The 18,510-nt window shown below is 41.4% G+C and overlaps 1 protein-coding gene across 1 annotated transcript in view; it reads left to right on the top strand.

Annotated features, from left to right (window-relative positions):
• Positions 1 to 5,966: 5,966 nt before the first annotated feature.
• Positions 5,967 to 18,510, top strand: part of adhfe1 (alcohol dehydrogenase iron containing 1) — a 31,596-nt gene continuing 19,052 nt past the window's right edge. Inside the window, exons 1-5 of the mRNA XM_080725175.1 lie at positions 5,967 to 6,099; positions 11,835 to 11,872; positions 12,259 to 12,308; positions 13,166 to 13,219; positions 16,155 to 16,309. Coding sequence (XP_080581301.1) covers positions 6,047 to 6,099; positions 11,835 to 11,872; positions 12,259 to 12,308; positions 13,166 to 13,219; positions 16,155 to 16,309 — 350 coding nt within the window. The 5' untranslated portion in view covers positions 5,967 to 6,046. The remainder of the gene's footprint in view (positions 6,100 to 11,834; positions 11,873 to 12,258; positions 12,309 to 13,165; positions 13,220 to 16,154; positions 16,310 to 18,510) is intronic.

The raw sequence follows: 18,510 nt of genomic DNA, 5'->3' as shown, positions 1-18,510 counted from the left end.
GTTACATACAGGTTGTTGTACTCCTCAGTCCTAGAACTACACTAAACATGTGTTTGTTTGTTTGTTTGTTTTCAGCCGACGAAGAGGAGGACGAGGAGAGTGAAGAGGAACTAATGCTGGAGGTCCCCACCGCTGCGCTCCCCCAGCCAGTAGGGGTCCCCAAGAGTCCCCTGCCCCCACAGTCACTAGTAGGGGGCGCAACTCTGCCCCCGCTGCCTAAAAGTCCACAACCCCCCCAGTCACTAGTAGGGGGCACAGCTATGCCCCCCGTGCCTAAAAGCCCGCTGCCTCCCCAGCCAGCAGCGGGCTCTGCCAGTGTGCCCGTCGCCAGGAGTCCACAGCCTCCCCTTCTGTCGGGAAGCTCTGCCGTCCCGTCTCCCAGGAGCCCTCAGCCCCCGCTGGGGGCCGTGGGGAGCGTGGCCTTCCCCACTCAGCCGCTGGGGGCCGTGGGGAGCGTGGCCTTCCCCACTCAGCCGCTGGGGGCCGTGGGGAGCGTGGCCTTCCCCACTCAGCCGATGGGGGCCGTGGGGGGGAGCGTGGCCTTCCCCACTCAGCCGCTGGGGGCCGGAAGCGTGGCCTTCCCCCCACTGCCCTCCCAGCACCAGAGACCTGCCGAGGGTCTGAGTGCCACTCCCCCGGTGGCGTTCCCCCCGTCCCAGGCTCCGTCTCAGGCCACTCCGCCTGTGGCCTTCCCCTCGTCCCAGGCTCCTTCCCAGGCCACTCCGCCTGTGGCGTTCCCCTCGTCCCAGGCTCCGTCTCAGGCCACTCCGCCTGTGGCGTTCCCCTCGTCCCAGGCTCCTTCCCAGGCCACTCCGCCTGTGGCATTCCCCACGTCCCAGGCTCCGTCTCAGGCCACTCCGCCTGTGGCGTTCCCCACGTCCCCCGCCACTCCGTCCCAGGCCACAGCAGCCAGCCAACCACAGGTGAAAAAAACAACCTCGCCCCTCTTTTACTTGATTCATGAGGTCGAAGTAGTTAAGAGAGAGTTTGAGGCCGTTTATGTGTGTTATGTTTTATGAGTATAAAAGCCTGCACAACAGCAGTGTTTGGTTTACTTAAAGACCCAGTGAAATGAAAAATATGTTTTTCACACTTTTAGAGCTTATCTGTGGTAATCATGGGTTCCTCTCAATATCCCGACGGGCCGCTGTTCCGACTAGCGTCGGCAGGTTAGTTACTCGTCACGGTTACTGAGGTTAAGTTTAGGGTTAGGGTTAGAGTTAGGGTTAGTTTTAGTGTCGGAATACCGGCCTGTCGGCACACTGATGCGGACCCGGTAATCATATGCGAGAGTACTGTGGCCCAATAGTCTGTGGCCGAAACAACGTGCACCCTGTAACTTAGACTTACAGTAGTGAACTACTCCTTTAAGCCACTTGACTAAATAATACATTCTCATGTTTGCTTTGATTTCAGGCCTCCTCAGATCCCAGCGGCGGTGGAGAGGACGTAGACGGACCCCGCCACGTTTTCTCTTTCTCCTGGCTCAACCAGAAGTAGTCCGCTGCCACATTTTATCTTTCTCCTGGCTCAACCAGAAGTAGTCCACTGCCACGTTTTCTCTTCCTCCTGGCTCCAGAGCTAGAATGCTGTGTCTCAGGATTGAACCTCACAGGTGTCTTCAATATGTCCGTAGACGGACAAAATGTGTCCGTGGCAAAGATTTGTCCTTGTAAAATTTAAGATTTTCTTTCCTACCCACCATTAATTATAATGTTCTTATTTTGATCATAAGACCCAATTACTGAACGTCAAGTCTCTGGGTTTTCTTCACAATATGTATGAAACCGATTCACTAAATGACACTCATGGAACATTAGGAGTCCAACCAGTACTAGTGGTTCTGACATGTTTTATTTGCACGGACCGTTCCATTTGAACACTCTCAGAGTTACAGACCTGTAGTGGTCATTCAGGGCTGTGTTTCTGGTAATATTATTGTCCAGTGTCCACTCATTTTGGATGACAAAGAATGTCCACCACGAGCCAGCATGACGACGACCCCTGTACCACACTAATGATACACGTTATTTCTTTCACATTTCAGGTGTTCAGGGTTCCCACGGTCATGAAATTCCTGGAAATATTCTGAAATTTGAAAAATATTTTTCCAGTCCTGGAAAAGTTTTGGAATTGATCAAGGGTCCTGGAAGGTCCTGGAAAAAATTGCAAAGCATTGTCTTTGGTTATTGATTTTGTTAATACCTCTGAAATGACAGATTAAACATTGGCCAAATTGTCAAATATTAGAGGCAGAAATTGTGAAAATAGCAGATCTACATGCTCACAACGCGAGGCGTTGTGGGCATGTAGATCGGCTATTTTCGCAATAAAATGCTTGTGCTCGTCAGGGTGCCGGGTCCCCACTTCAAATATGATTATTTCGGGGATCACGGCCTGAAAACGTTGAGAACCACTGGCATACACTACTTGTCTTTGGGCATTGCGCATAGGAGTAAGCGACCAGTTATTGAGCTGAATTATTGTTATATAGTCCTGGAAATCGGGTTAAATATTCTGGAAAGGTTTTGGAAATTAATTGGTAAAGATGTGTGGGAACCCTGGGTGTTGTTATTTGGGGTAAGGGTTGTCTCTGTCTGGACAATTGCTACTCCCACATGTCTTCTTTTTTTTTGTATGCATGTTTCCCCAACTTTTTGCTGATTAATCCGATTACAGATTGAGTGCATCTCGATGCATGCCTGCCTGCCTGTCTACATGAGACATGAGACTGTGTTGTGTCATAGATATGCATTGTCTTGTCAGCAACCATAGCCTACAGCCGCCCTACACATCATTAACCCCTATTCTTCTTTTCTTTCTTTCTTTGCATATTTCAGGTTGTAGCTCAAAGTGTCAACAGTGTTGATTCTGTATGTGTTTTGTTTGTGTGGATGTGGAATCATCTGGTGTGTGCACTGGGTGATCAGAAACCAAACTGTTTGAATGTTTTTGGAGCATTCAGGAGAATAATCCACAAATGTGACGATTTTATTATTATGAATACAAATTATCTTGTATGTTGTTGCTCCTTTGTGTGTTTTATTACCAAAGACTTGGAAATATTGAGGCAGTTTCAGAGGAAGATACACATTTTTACACTAGAGAATTATGATAATGTGGTTCTATTCTGTTCATTCATTGTACTTAATTTCTGACACTAGATTTCATAGTGCAAACAAGAAGGCCAACAAACATGTTACAGCTTACATTAGGTGCAAGATATTTAACAGAATTAATCACATAAACCCTAGTGTATTGTGTGTGTGTGTGTGTGTGTGTGTGTGTGTGTGTGTGTGTGTGTGTGTGTGTGTGTGTGTGTGTGTGTGTGTGTGTGTGTGTGTGTGTGTGTGTGTGTGTGTGTGTGTGTGTGTAACATTGATATTAAGAAGAAATGCACTTAAGAACACTTGGGTGCAGTGGTGGAAAAAAGGTTTTATGTAAAAAGTATCAATACTGTAATGATGAAATGCTCTGTTACTGTACAAGTAAAATTTGACACACTAGACTTAAGTAAAACTCCCTCAAAATTGTTTCTAATTAAAGGAGTAGTTCACCCCCAAATTACTTTTTTTTCCCCAAATTGATTACTCACGCCATGGAGACTTGAGTTCAATTATATATATATATATATATATATATATATATATAATTATTTTTGTATTTGTCACATTCCCCCATTGATATCGAAAGGGGACCCAAATGTATAATATGGGTCCCCATCCGAAACCAATGGGGGTGAATTTATTGTAATCAAATTATTGTCATAGGAATGTACAGTAAGTTAAAATATTATCGAACTCAAGTCTTCATGGATGGTGTGAGTAATCAATATGAAAAAAAAAAGTCATTTGGGGGTGAACTACTCTTTAAGTACAGTGCCTTGAGTACATTTACTTAGTTACTTTACACCACTTCTTGAGTATATATACTTATTACCAGTGTTGGAAAAAGTACTCAAATGTCTAATAAGTAAAAGTATCAATACTGCAATGTAGATGTACTCTGTTACAAGTAAAAGTCTGGAATTTAAAATGTACTTGAGTAAAAGTATGAAAGTATTGGCATCAAAAAGTACTTCTTAAAGTACCAAAAGTAAAAGTATAAAATGTTTGAAAATAACAGATCTACAAGCTCTCAACGCGTCACATCACCTCGGGATAAAATAGGGCTAAAGTGGTTAATGTATGTTTTATAATATTATAATGTATATCTTTAAAGTAACTAGTAACTAAAGTTTCCAAATAATTAATGGAGTAAAATTACAATATTTTCCTCTGAGATGCAGTGGAGTAGAAGTATTAGTAATTGGAAATACTAAAGTAAAGTAAAAATACCTCAAAATTACTTATAGAGTAGTTCACCCTCAAAATAACCTTTTCTATTGATTACTCATGCCATGGAGACTTGAGTTCAATAATATGTTTTGTTTTTTGTCGCATTCCTAAGACAAAAATATGGATATAGTAAATGTACCCCCATTGATTCCAGATGGGGACCCAGGTCCCCATCTGGAATCAATGGGGTACATTTATTGAAATCAAATTATTTTCTTAGGAACGTGACAAAAACTAAAACATATAATTGAACTCAAGTCTCCATGGCTTGAGTAATCAATAGTGTGTGCCAGCGGCTACGTCATTGTAGTCCTTAGCGGCCATTTCTTGGGTCAAAACACAGGTGTTTCAATTGTTTGATTGCATAGAACTAATGCTATAGTCTAATCAAAACACCTGTGTAATGCCTCATTCACACTACAGATATATAGTTGAACGTTTAGCTTGGTAATTCAATGTAATCTCAATGGAAACCAGCTTTAAAGATACAGGAGACGCTCCAAGCAAAGCTTTGAAAGCTTTAAAGCTGGTTTCCATTGAGATTACATTGAATTACCAAGCAAAACGTTCAACTATATATCTGTAGTGTGAATGAGGCATAAGGCTGTGTTTACCCAAGAAATGGCCGCTCTTAGAACTACATTTGGCACACCCTATTGAAAAAAAGTCATTTTGAGGGTGAACTACTCCTTTAAGTACAGTACTTAAGTAAATGTAATTAGTTACTTTACAACACTGCTAGTTATTACTGTCCTCTGCTGTGACTGTGACCAGCATACATAACATAACATAACAGCAGGCTTTGGCTCTGCTCTCAACTTTCACCTCAATACCTTCACTGTTGTCAACGGCAGGGGGCGCACTCACTGCTTCACAACCTGACAAATCCAGAACCCATAGCCGGGGAGGGACATCCGCGCTGCTATTGGTTAGTTAGCTGCCAGGCAACGGGGCTGACACGTGTTTTCAGAGAGGACTTGTTTGTTTCTGAGAAAAACTGCTGCAGCAAAATTAATAAATAAACAAAATATAATATATGAGATGAATACATTTAAAGGTTTCATATAATAGCGTATGTTGTTTAATAAACTGACTGATATAAAGAAGTGGATAAATTAATCTATCAAATACATTCTTACAGTCAGATATTTATTCAATTGATTGATTGATTGATTGAAGACTTTATTGTCAGTTTGCATAGGAAAAGGTACAGTTTCATGACGGTACAGTTCACTGGTACAAGGTCAACTAAATTAGGAGATCCTAGAAAAGATTAGGCTTATTTCCATAGGAAACCATTGAAGTATCTCATATAACATTGAATAACAGACGGATCAGTAGATATAGTAATAAAAGTAAGTAAAAAATAAAATAAACAGTGCAAAAAATATCCTATACAGTGCCAAAACAGTGCATGCCATCAACTGGCAGATATAATCCCACTCAGATTTAATATATAAAGCCTATTTATATTTGTTTTTAAAAATTCAAAGGTTAAGATATTGATGTTTTACATAATAACAAACCCAGGCAGCCAATCACAGAGCTCGTCCTCCCGGCCCATGGGATCATAAGATAACACACCTCCTCCTCTAGCAGTGAAGCAACAACAACACTCACACACAGTCACACACATCATCTTCAAAGAGCCTGCACAGCTCAGACTGTTACACTGTAACGATTATTATACATTAATACAATAAGTAACAATGGCAGGACGCAACAGAGTCGCACATCTGCTCAGACAGCTGGAGAAGGCCGCGTGAGTTTATTAAAATATATATTTTAAATGTTTTATCTAACGAATGAATGGTGTTTTTGTGTTTTAAAACGTGCATGCTGTCACGTTGCAGGACTCACACAGATTTAGACTTTCTAGTAGGATGGTGCCGCGCTACACGAAAGGAGCAGATCTACAAGCTAGACGCGTCGATAGCTTGTAGATCTGCTCCTTTTGACCAGCAGTGCTGGAGTTTAAAAACAGTTGTTTAAAGGCTTGTTTAAAGTATTATATCCTCTATAGTTTAATTATAGTGTAGTAGTGTTATAAACATAGATATAGGGGTAATACACTGTATTTTATAGTACTGTAGTAGTGATAGTATTTTAATAAAAATAAATCGATATAGGGATAATAAACTGTATTTTATAGTAGTCTACTGTAGTAATAGTAGGCTATTATAATAAAAATAGATCGATATAGGGATAATAAACTGTATTCTCGCATTATTGAGATGGAATATCTTTAAATAAAACATATGGTTACTACAGCAGTAGCCTACTCCACATAGCACCTCAGTAGGCCTACAGGGAGAGTGTAGACATCTCAATGTTAAATTGGCTTTTTTCCCATCCCACAAAATATGGAACAAAGTAAAGAATAAATGTATGTTTTGAAAAATGGTCTTGAACTAATGTTAAGTTAGTATAACACATTATGTGATTGATTAATTATCTCTTCAACCGAAATGACTGTCTGTCAGAAATAATAGGCACTAAATGCTATTACAAATTATGATATGTATTTGATTATTTGGAACCTCATTTATGGGGGCGGCATAGCTCAGGGGTAGAGAAACCGTTATTAGAGCACGAAGGGTTCCCAGTTCGAATCCCAACTCCCCCAGAGTTAGTGTGGAAGAGTCCTTGAGCAAGACTCTGAATCCCTAGTTGCTCCCGGTGAGCAGGTTGGTGCCTTGCATGGTTTCCTCTGCCACCGGTGTATGAATGTGTGCGTGAATGGGTGAATGTAATGCACAATCTATGTAAAGCGCCTTGGATAAAAGCGCTTTATAAATGCACCATTTACCATTTACCATTTATAAAATGAATGAGCATGCATATAAAATAATATATGCCTAAATAAATGTAAACCAAATGGTGCCCAGCTTTGTATAGTATTGCATAGTGTTTCCTTCTGGTGGTGGTGTAGGCTATACTGTATAGTGTTGTAGTAGAAGTGTAGGCCTACTTTAGCAGCTGTAGAAGTGGGGAGAGTAGTAGTAAAAGTAATCACCCAAATAATTACTTGGGTAAGAGTAAGAAAGTAGTGAAAAGACTACTCAAGTAATGCTTAGGCCTGGCTCAGGGAGGAGGACGCCCCTGCCATGCAGAGTCCATCATGGAAAGGCTGTATGATTTAATATAATACTGTATATGATTTAATATAATACTGTATATGATTTAATATAATACTGTATATGATTTAATATAATACTGTATGATTTAATATAATACTGTATTGCATTTTATTTTCTTTGTATTGTGATGTTTAATACTTGGACCCCAGGAAGAATAGTTTCCACTACGGTGTAGACTAATGGGGTTTCCTTAATAAACTAAACTAAACTAAGTAGACAAGTACTGACCGAGTAACCTCACATAAAAGGCCCATTTTCCCTGATCCCATGTCTTAGAATCTGACTTTTGTATTTCACAACACTTCCATTGGGATTTATGGAGTGAATGAACGAATGTGTTGTTTAATAAACGGCCTGATCTAAAGAAGCGGATAAAATAAACACTTTTCTAATAAATGAATGAATCAAATAAATACTTACACTCAGATATTTATTCAACTGGGCCATCAACTGGATTATGACAGCAGCAGGCAGCTAATCTTCACTTAGATGTTATATCTGTAATATCTTTTGTTTACTCAAGTAGACAATTACTGACTGAGTAACTTCACATAAAAGACCACTTTCCCCATAATTCCAGTCTTAGAATCTGACTTTTTATTTCAAACATATTCCCCCACTTCTATTGGGACTTATGAGGCGAATGAATGAATGAATGAATGAATGAATGAATGAATGAATGAGGTAACATAGTATTTGGTTTGGACCAGAGGTAACATAGTATTTGGTTTGGACCAGAGGTAACATAGTATTTGGTTTGAACCAGAGGTAACATAGTATTTGGTTTGGACCAGAGGTAACATAGTATTTGGTTTGAACCAGAGGTAACATAGTATTTGGTTTGGACCAGAGGTAACATAGTATCTGGTTTGGACCAGAGGTAACATAGTATTTGGTTTGGACCAGAGGTAACATAGTATTTGGTTTGGACCAGAGGTAACATAGTATCTGGTTTGGACCAGAGGTAACATAGTATCTGGTTTGGACAAGAGGTAACATAGTATCTGGTTTGGACCAGAGGTAACATAGTATTTGGTTTGGACCAGAGGTAACATAGTATCTGGTTTGGACCAGAGGTAACATAGTATCTGGTTTGGACCAGAGCAGGTAACATAGTATTTGGTTTGGACCAGAGGTAACATAGTATTTGGTTTGGACCAGAGGTAACATAGTATTTGGTTTGGACCAGAGGTAACATAGTATTTGGTTTGGACCAGAGGTAACATAGTATTTGGTTTGGACCAGAGGTAACATAGTATTTGGTTTGGACCAGAGGTAACATAGTATTTGGTTTGGACCAGAGGTAACATAGTATTTGGTTTGGACCAGAGGTAACATAGTATCTGGTTTGGACCAGAGCAGGTAACATAGTATTTGGTTTGGACCAGAGGTAACATAGTATTTGGTTTGGACCAGAGGTAACATAGTATTTGGTTTGGACCAGAGGTAACATAGTATCTGGTTTGGACCAGAGGTAACATAGTATTTGGTTTGGACCAGAGGTAACATAGTATTTGGTTTGGACCAGAGGTAACATAGTATCTGGTTTGGACCAGAGGTAACATAGTATCTGGTTTGGACCAGAGGTAACATAGTATTTGGTTTGGACCAGAGGTAACATAGTATTTGGTTTGGACCAGAGGTAACATAGTATCTGGTTTGGACCAGAGGTAACATAGTATTTGGTTTGGACCAGAGGTAACATAGTATTTGGTTTGGACCAGAGGTAACATAGTATCTGGTTTGGACCAGAGGTAACATAGTATCTGGTTTGGACCAGAGGTAACATAGTATTTGGTTTGGACCAGAGGTAACATAGTATTTGGTTTGGACCAGAGGTAACATAGTATCTGGTTTGGACCAGAGCAGGTAACATAGTATTTGGTTTGGACCAGAGGTAACATAGTATTTGGTTTGGACCAGAGGTAACATAGTATCTGGTTTGGACCAGAGGTAACATAGTATTTGGTTTGGACCAGAGGTAACATAGTATTTGGTTTGGACCAGAGGTAACATAGTATTTGGTTTGGACCAGAGGTAACATAGTATTTGGTTTGGACCAGAGGCAAGTATCTGGTTTGGACCAGAGGTAACATAGTATTTGGTTTGGACCAGAGGTAACATAGTATTTGGTTTGGACCAGAGGTAACATAGTATTTGGTTTGGACCAGAGCCATGGAGTCTCTTTCAATCACAGTGACATTGGTCTTCATCAGATCATGTGTCTCTGTACCAATCATCTTCCCCCGTAGCCTCTTGTGTTGTGTATTGTAACAGGCGTTGACTTGAAGCTCTCAGGTAGAGGCCTTTCAGGCTGCGGGCAAGTAGGCTACAGGTCATGTTCTACTTAGGCCACGTGCACACATACAGTAAGCCACTTCCCAATTCAGAGTGTGCACCCTCAATGTGCAGCCATACTGTAGCTAGGGTAAGGTAGGGCAGTGTTTCTCAACCACTGTGCCTGGGGACCTTTGGTGTGCCCCTGAGAAGGGTCAAGTGTGCCCCTCGAAACTGCTTGAAAGCTGCTTGAAAGCACACAATGCCCTCACCGCGAGGCGTTGTGTGCTTGTAGATCTGCTGTTTTCACTACTGTTGTGCAACAGCCTTGCGTGATGAAGCAGGGATAGATGAAGCAGACATTTACGCCCCCGTATTATGTTGGTGTGCCCATGGATTCTTGGTACATGAAAAGTGTGCCCATGCAGAAAAAAGGTGCCCTCTCCAGACCATGAATGCAGTTTTCACTATGGTGAAAGAAATGCAAATGCCCCCTTTCGTTCCATGCCATACCTGAAGGCAGCATTCAAGATAATTGCCTTGTCCAAACTCTCCTGAACTTGAATGCAGCATCTTATGTTGAAATAATTGCCCTCTCTGTGTAGAAATCCATGCCGTTACGCCACACCTCCAGTATTTACTTGATTATGCTTAGTTTAGGGTGGTATCACACACCGAAAATAGCCAACCTCCAAGCTCACAACGCGCGTTGTGATCTTGGAGTTCTGCTATTTTCGATATTTGTTTCACCAAAAGGCCCTTTTAGAAATGTCAGCCCCTGCCTCTCTAACATTCTCGAGCGCTCTGGCCATGTGCAGGTGTTTAGACAGATATCTGGTGTTGTGTTTATAGACAGTTGTTGCGTCCCGTCATCAAAGGAGCACTCTTGCCTGGTCAGGCAACCTGAAAGCAAACTTCACCTGCCTTAAAGTTTTATTTACTGTACCTGCCAGGATCAGGTGGGCTACACTTATTGTCAACACCTGTTCAACCCATTCAGAACGGGTACACATTATAGTGTATTATTATTTTATGCTTTAACTATTGAAAAACAGCAGATATACAAGCTCACAGCGCGGCACCAAGTGCCGCGCTGTGAGCTTGTAGATCTGCTATTTTTGAAAAATCATCAAAATTTGAATTTTAACCTGATTCTATAAGTGTCTTTTGAATCCTTCTAAGGTTTTTTGAAAAACCTATGTTGCTATGTCAGCAATCTGGCCAGCCATCGTCAAAGAAAAGGTCCTTTTCACTTAAATGGAGCTCAGTTAGTCTGTTCTTGAGAGACTACTATGTCAGTGGTTCTCAAACCTTTTCATGTGAAGGACCCCCAAAATGATATGCATTTGGCCACGGACCCCCATCTCAAAATATTTAGTTCCAGGGACCACCCAGAAGCAACATTTGAGTTCCAAACGTTCGTTTTAAAAATACATATATTCAAAGATTTGCACCCAGTTATTCACAACTTTTCAAAAATAGCAGATCTACAAGCTCACAGCGCGGCTGTGAGCTTGTATATACGCTATTTTTCAATAGTTAAAGCATTCAATAATGTTGCCAGATCTTTCCGTATACGGGAATAACTGGGAGAAGGACCCACTCACTTGCATCTGCTTGAAATATATGGGTTGCCAGACTTTATGGAGACTACAAGACTAAGGTTACTGCTGGGTAAAAGTAGTTCTGGCAGATGTATTGTTTAAATGATCTGAAGAATGTATTAAAATATTAAAATATAAATGCATGTCCAAATAGAAATAAACAACCAGTCTGTCTTTTCGAGCTGAAGTCTCTTTTAAGAATGAAACAAACGTAAAAAGGTTTAAAATAAAAGTAACAAGCTGAATGTAGCCAAATCATTTGAAAACAATGCCAGAAAAACCTTTTCCTCACAAACATACTTGAGTAAAAGTTGAAATTATGTTACATTAAAACACTTGATTCAAGAAGTAAGTGCAGGAAGATTTTGGAAAAACACATTTTTGCCCTATTTGTGGAGATAAGCGACCTACGGTCGCTTATCTCCCGATTAAGGAGTCTTACTGGTATTAATCTGAAATGATTTGTGTGTCAACAGTTGCAGATGCCCCGCCCACTCCAACACCTTCCATCAAGGTAACGTTGTTATTGTTATGATAAGTTTAGTTTAGTTTATTTCACTCACATACATTTATCATAGCCTGGAGCCAGCCTGTTCGCTCCGTTCCACATTTTGTATTGTCTCTACGTAGAGACAATACAAAATGTGGAACGGAGCGAACAGGCTGGCTCCAGGCTACATTTATCCACTTATTCATTGTTACAGGTGATCAAAAGGAATAGGCTGAAGCTGAAAGCCTATGAATGCCTATCCTAGTATTCATGGAGTAATTACAATGATTGGTTGTTGCAGTGTTTAAAAGTTAAGGATACATCGGCCTATAACTGTTATTCTTGTTGTTCTGTCATAAAACCACACGTATGTATTGTATATTACATTTCATTATTATTTGTAATCTCAGGGGCTGGAGCTGCTGCCTGCACTGTCAGGAAAACTGACTATGCGTTTGAGGTAATTATTACTTAACACATGGGCTGCTAAGGTTTATAACATTTCTAGCTGTTGCTGGCGCCACCATTCACTTACGCTTTATTTTGAAGTGCCTCGGAAGCTTCGTGCGTGTGCACGTGGGTGTCCGCTGACGATTGAGGAAGATAATCCCTTTGTTTACAAAAGCTCGCGAAACTATAATCCAAAACGGGGCCGGCCATCGCGGTAAAGTGTCGCCGTGAAAACAATCAGATCTCTCCTTCCCTGGCGCTCTATTCATCTGATTCAGAGATAAAGCCCTTCTTATGTTTCAAAGTAGAATGTGAAGCAATGTAAGCTGCCTCCGCCATTTTCTGCCTGTCTCTATCACTGCCTGAGCTGCGGGGTTACGTAATGGACTCGGGTCATTCAGAGGGCAGCCAGCAGCTTGTACAGTTAACCCTATGCTGCCTCGTCTGTCGACGAGATAACTCCTTTTGGCACAGTGACACCTAGTGGCCTTGTCTCGTCCCTGAACGAGTTTGGCTCCCCAGGTGTTAAAGGAGTAGTTCACCACTTTTGAACATGTCTTCATATAATAGGTCCTCACTAATGTTCATAATAAAATAGCAAAACAAAATCTCTTTGTATGATCTGCTGTTTTTATTTTACACTTGTAATATTGTCCTGTGAATCAATGGTTTACCGCCCTTTTCATATCAAAGTCCATAATTTAACCCCCTCAGGGACCACTGGTGGTCCCCGGACCACTGGTTGAGAACCACTGCTGTAAATAATCTAGTACAGACGATTTAACATTTGACACTTTCATATTAAATATGTTGTTTTTTTTTACAAATTAAAATTATTGTTTTAACATTGTTCCGTCTCGTTGTCAGATGGCCAGCTCCAACATCCGATACGGGGAGGGAGTGACCAGAGAGATCGGCATGGTAACGTACTCAGCACTCACTTCAAAATCTTCAGATTTATTATATAGGCCTACCAGACGGGTGCCCGTTGGCCAGAATAGTCACCATCGACGTCCAGTTGTGCAATACCCGTTGTATCCGTCTGTCTGGCTGGCACTCTTTTATGACCATATGGTGTTCCGTTTCCAGGCCAGTCTAGGTGATGTAATCTCCAAATTTGGGCACTGTAGTGATGTCAGTCAGTGATGTCAGTTGGGCATTGTCACCATGGTGGTGACACTCAGGGACCTGCTGTGCTGGGTCCCTGATTCAGCCCGGGAAAAAGAGTTGGAGAGGCCCTCATTCCACGCTATAGAGAGAGAGATCTCTCTCTATAGCGCTGCTGCTGCTACTCAAAGATTTGCCATTTCAGATCATGACAAGTGACATGAGAAACCTTGTATGTCCAAAACCGTTTGTTTTGTATTTATCATTTTAAAAATGATTTAAACTAGTGAAAACAGCCGATCTACAAGCACACAACGCCTCGCACCGCGAGGCGTTGTGTGCTTGTAGATCTGCTGTTTTCACTACTTTTGTGCGACAGCACAAAAGTAGAGTAGAGATACGAGGTTTCTGCCCGACAGTGACGATTTACTTTGTTGGCCGCCCAGCCCCCAAAATGGAACGAAGGCAGACATTTTATTTTTATTTTTTTCCTAATGGCCGGCCTGGACCGGCCGGGAATGAACCGGCCGTTCGGGAGTTGTCCCGCTTTTCCCAATGGCCAGCACGTCCCTGGTGACACTGTTTAGTATCAGTGATGTCAGCAATGCAGACAGACGGTCAGACGGCGGACATTCGGACAGACATTCGGTATATGAATAGTTAGATATGGCACAGGCAGCAGCACTGGTACACGGACGCTGCGACGTCTTGTGAGCTTGTAGATCAGCTATTTTTAGCATGCCACCAAGTGTAAAATCTGGCATTACGATGCCATCAATGCACCACCAAAAGACATTTTAGTCGACAAAATCAACTGCAGATTTAGTGGAGCAGATGACTAAAATATGACTAAAACTAAATTACATTTTATTCAAAAGACTTTGACTAACTAAATCATACGTGGGCAACTGGTGGCCCGGGGGCCACATGCGGCCCCCACCTTCACTTAGTGCGGCCCTCCGGTTAATACCGGAATACTGATATATTATTGATTTCAGCTGTTACAATTCCAAACATGACCTGCTTTAATTCCGTCAGTCTATATTAGCAGCTTAATGGCTAGTATAGTAGTATTAAAATAAAATGTTTTATGTCCAATGTATTTGTATTTAGGTTCATGAAGTTAACTCATTGAGTGCCAATCCCGAACTAGTTCGGCTTTATTAGCGTATCGTTGAGTGCCGATCCCGAACAAGTTCGGCTTTTTGAAAAAATAAAAAAAATAAATTTTTTTTTTTTTTTTTTTTTTAATTTTTTTTTTTAAATATTTTTTTTTTTTTTTTGGACCCCATCAAATCTGGTGAACATGATTTCAATCGCGATTTTGCATGTTCCACCCCCATACAACCCCATCTAACATACAGGGCAGCCATTTTTGTTTACATTACATGTAAAACATAATGGCGATTATCTCAAGAATGCCTGAACGGATTTCCAATCGGATTTTTTTGTTTGAAAGCTGTGAACAAACTGCACAAATCCACTCCAATGCAATCCAGGATTGCATTGGATTTTTTAGAGCTCATTCTTCTCTGTTTTTTTCCCATGCATGAGGTGTGCAAGGTTTAATCATGGCTAAGTTGACGAAAATAAGGCTTCTAAAATGCTTGGTAGCCAATAGCTAACTTCAAGCTAACTTCATCCTCTTCCTGTACATGCACAAAGGAAAGTGTCCTTTCCTTTGTAAAAAAAGTCATGGCTCCAGGGCTTGGGCATGCATTACCAGCATATCTCTATTATTCTCTGGTCACTGGGCGCCCTCTAGTGGTGATAGGCTGGCACTCAATGAGTCTATCTAGGTCGTCCTCAGACGAGCCCTCCATCGTTGTTTCCAGTCATCTCGGTTCTCCATACATCTGGCCAGCTCATTGGTGTTCTGTGTCCCTACGTCTTCCTTGAGTATGTCCACGTATGTTTTTGTGGGACGTCCTCGCGGCCGGTGCCCGTGTGTTGGCTCCCACAGTACCAATTTGCTGGCTGGAAGCTCCTGGTGTCTTTGGCAGTGTCCTGCTAGTCTCATTCTTCTGGTGGCAATTTTCTCGCTTACCTTTGGTATTCCCTCATACAGGCTCTCGTTTGTAACATGTGCACTCCTGTTGATGTTGAGTACTGCACGCAACATTCTAGTGTAGCACCCGTCTAGAGACTTCTGCAGGGTTGGCTTCAGGGTCCAGCATTCACTGCCATAGAGGAGAACAGACTCCACCGTTGCAAAGAAGAAGCTAAGTTTGATTTGGCGGGGGAGATTAGAGTTCCATACACTGTTCATGCCGTTCAGGGCCCTCCAAGCGAGTGCCTTCCTTACTTTAAGGTCTTTCTCAGTTGAGTCGACCCAATGAGTTAACATGAGTATATAACTAAATGCGTTTGAAATTGAATCAAAATGTTACATTTCAGGATTCCAATTAAAAAATAACAAAAAATTATTCAGGATTCCAATTCAAAAGAGGCAAACATTGCCGATCTACAAGCTCAAAACGCATCGCGCTGCGATGCGTTTTGAGCTTGTAGATCTGCTATTTTTGCCTCTTTTGTATGAGGTATGACAAAGTGCATTGTGGCCCTCTGGAGTGAAGGTGGAAATATAGTGGCCCTCGCCATCATCAGTCACAAGTTGCCCACCCCTGAACTAAATCATTCCTCAATCAACACATCTCTCTCTGTCTGTCTGTCTCCTTGCAGGACCTCCAGAACATGGGAGCTCGTAACGTGTGTCTGATGACATCTCTCTGTGTCTGTCTCCTTTCAGGACCTCCAGAACATGGGAGCTCGTAACGTGTGTCTGATGACAGATAAGAACCTGTCAGCTCTGCCTCCCGTCAAGGCCGTGCTGGAGTCTCTGACCCAGAACCAAGTTAATTATAAGCTTTTCGACAACGTGCGCGTGGAGCCCACCGACGCCAGGTAGAAACCCCTCCACCCTGAGCCTTAGCCCCTCCCATTTTAACACTAACTCCTCCCATCTATCTTTCTACCATGCCCACCTGTATGTTTTATTCTGTCTGTATGCTGCCTTGCAAAGCCAAAGTGCAGTGACTACGAGATCAGTGGGTCATAAGTGAACTGGTCTCATATGAACTGGTCAGCCAAGTAAGATATTGGCAAATTATAAGTGATATACTTTACTTTACTTTATTTGTTTATTTAGACGGGACAATGCATATTAATGAACACTACATGAATGCAATGTAAATAAGCCGGAATTAGCAAGAATGCTAAATTTCATCCGTAGTCCCCACATGAAGACAAAACAATACATACCAACAAACAGTAACCCTACATTAGGAGAGGGCGCCTAAGAACATACATACAAATACTATTTTTCCTGAACCAAGAAAAAAAAAAAAAAAACAACACATATTACTAACAGTACCCTACATTAAAAAAGGATAGTTAAAAATATACGTACATGGCATGAGCTGTACTCTTAGAACTATACATGGTCACAGGTTTGATTGTCAACTAACCATTTTTTTAGATTGAACTTGAAGGATGGAAATGACAAACAGTCTCTTATTGTTAGAGGTAGGTCATTCCAGATTGAACATCCCTGCACTGAAAGGGTGTTTTTTCCAAAAGCGGTTACCCGGTACGGTACTTCGCAATCCCCTCTAGTGATTGCTCTAGTATTGAGTCCTCTATCAGGCTTCCTTTTTATGAATTCCTTTAGGGGAGGTGGGCATAGACCATTTAGTGTCTTATATATGATACTGACCTGTTTAAAAACCTTAAAATTAGCGAAACTCAAAAAACGGTACCTCTGAAGAATATTACAATGGTGATATGAGTGGGGTTTCCTATCGAATACCTTAAGCGCACTCTTATATAGCTGTTCAATGGGTTTGAGAGTCGTTATACCTGCGCAAGACCAGTTTGTGAAACAGTACTCAATGTGTGATAGGATCATGCATTGGAGATACGATTTAGCAGCACTAACTGCCAAAAAAGGTGTGATTTGTTTAAAGTTCTGAAGGTTGAACTTGATTGTGTTTGTAACCTTTTTTACATGTTTTTTAAAGGTTAGGGTTGAGTCTAACATGACCCCGAGGTACTTGAACTCTGACACAAGTTCAAGTTCCTCTCCACCCAGAAACACATTTGATGATTCCATCACAACTGGTCTTTTGGAAAAAGCCATGCAGACCGTCTTTTTTGCATTCAGGAGCAGGCATGAGTCTGTAAGCCAGTCCTGAACGCTGGTCAGAACAGAAGTTAAAACCGTTGACACCTCTGCATAGCTCTTTCCATGAGTCAGTATAACCGCATCATCTGCGTACATCTGAATATGTACATCTTTACATACATCAGGTAGATCGTTTATAAACAGAGAAAACAGAATTGGTCCTACTATTGATCCCTGGGGGACACCAACCGAGCAAGTGTGATAAGGAGACTTGATGCCATTTATACTAACACACTGTTCTCTATTTGATAGGTATGATGTAAACCATTTGATGGCCTCTGGGGACAAGTTGAAATGTGTTAGTTTGGACAAGAGGACCTGATGGCTGACAGAGTCAAATGCTTTCTTGAAATCCAAAAATACTGCCATTGCGCATGGGGCTTTGTTTAAAGCACACTTTAACTTTTCAATGAATAAGCAATTTGCTGACTCAGTGGAGTGGAAGGCTCGAAACCCAAACTGCATAGGATGCAGAGGGGTGTAGCCTTTGTCTAGATGTTTAACAATAGACTTTACAATCCACTTTTCAGCCACTTTTGATATAACAGGTAAGATGCTTATGGGTCTATAGTTTGATATGTCCGTTTTTGAGCCAGATTTGAATATAGGTGTTATAACAGCAGCTTTCCACTGAGTTGGGACAGTGCATTTTCTTATGGACAGATTTACCAGATGTGTGATTGGTGCCACCAGAGAGTCATATATATATATATATATATATAACACTGATTACTAAGGCTGGGACTTTAACCGATTAATTGTGATTAATTAATTACAGAAAATGTACGTGATTAAAAAAATTAACGCATTTTAATCACATTTAGTTTTTTCACCACAGAACCTTCAGTTTCGGAAGAGACAACAAACGCAAAGGGAGAAGTAGCTATTCAGAGCGCTTTGCTTGGCCCAGTGGATGCGAAAT

This window comes from Nannobrachium achirus, assembly GCF_963921795.1.
Source record: "Nannobrachium achirus genome assembly, chromosome: 5".
NCBI lineage: Eukaryota > Metazoa > Chordata > Actinopteri > Myctophiformes > Myctophidae > Nannobrachium > Nannobrachium achirus.
Note: the sequence above shows the minus strand (reverse complement) of the source record. Positions and strands in the feature narration are given on the sequence as shown.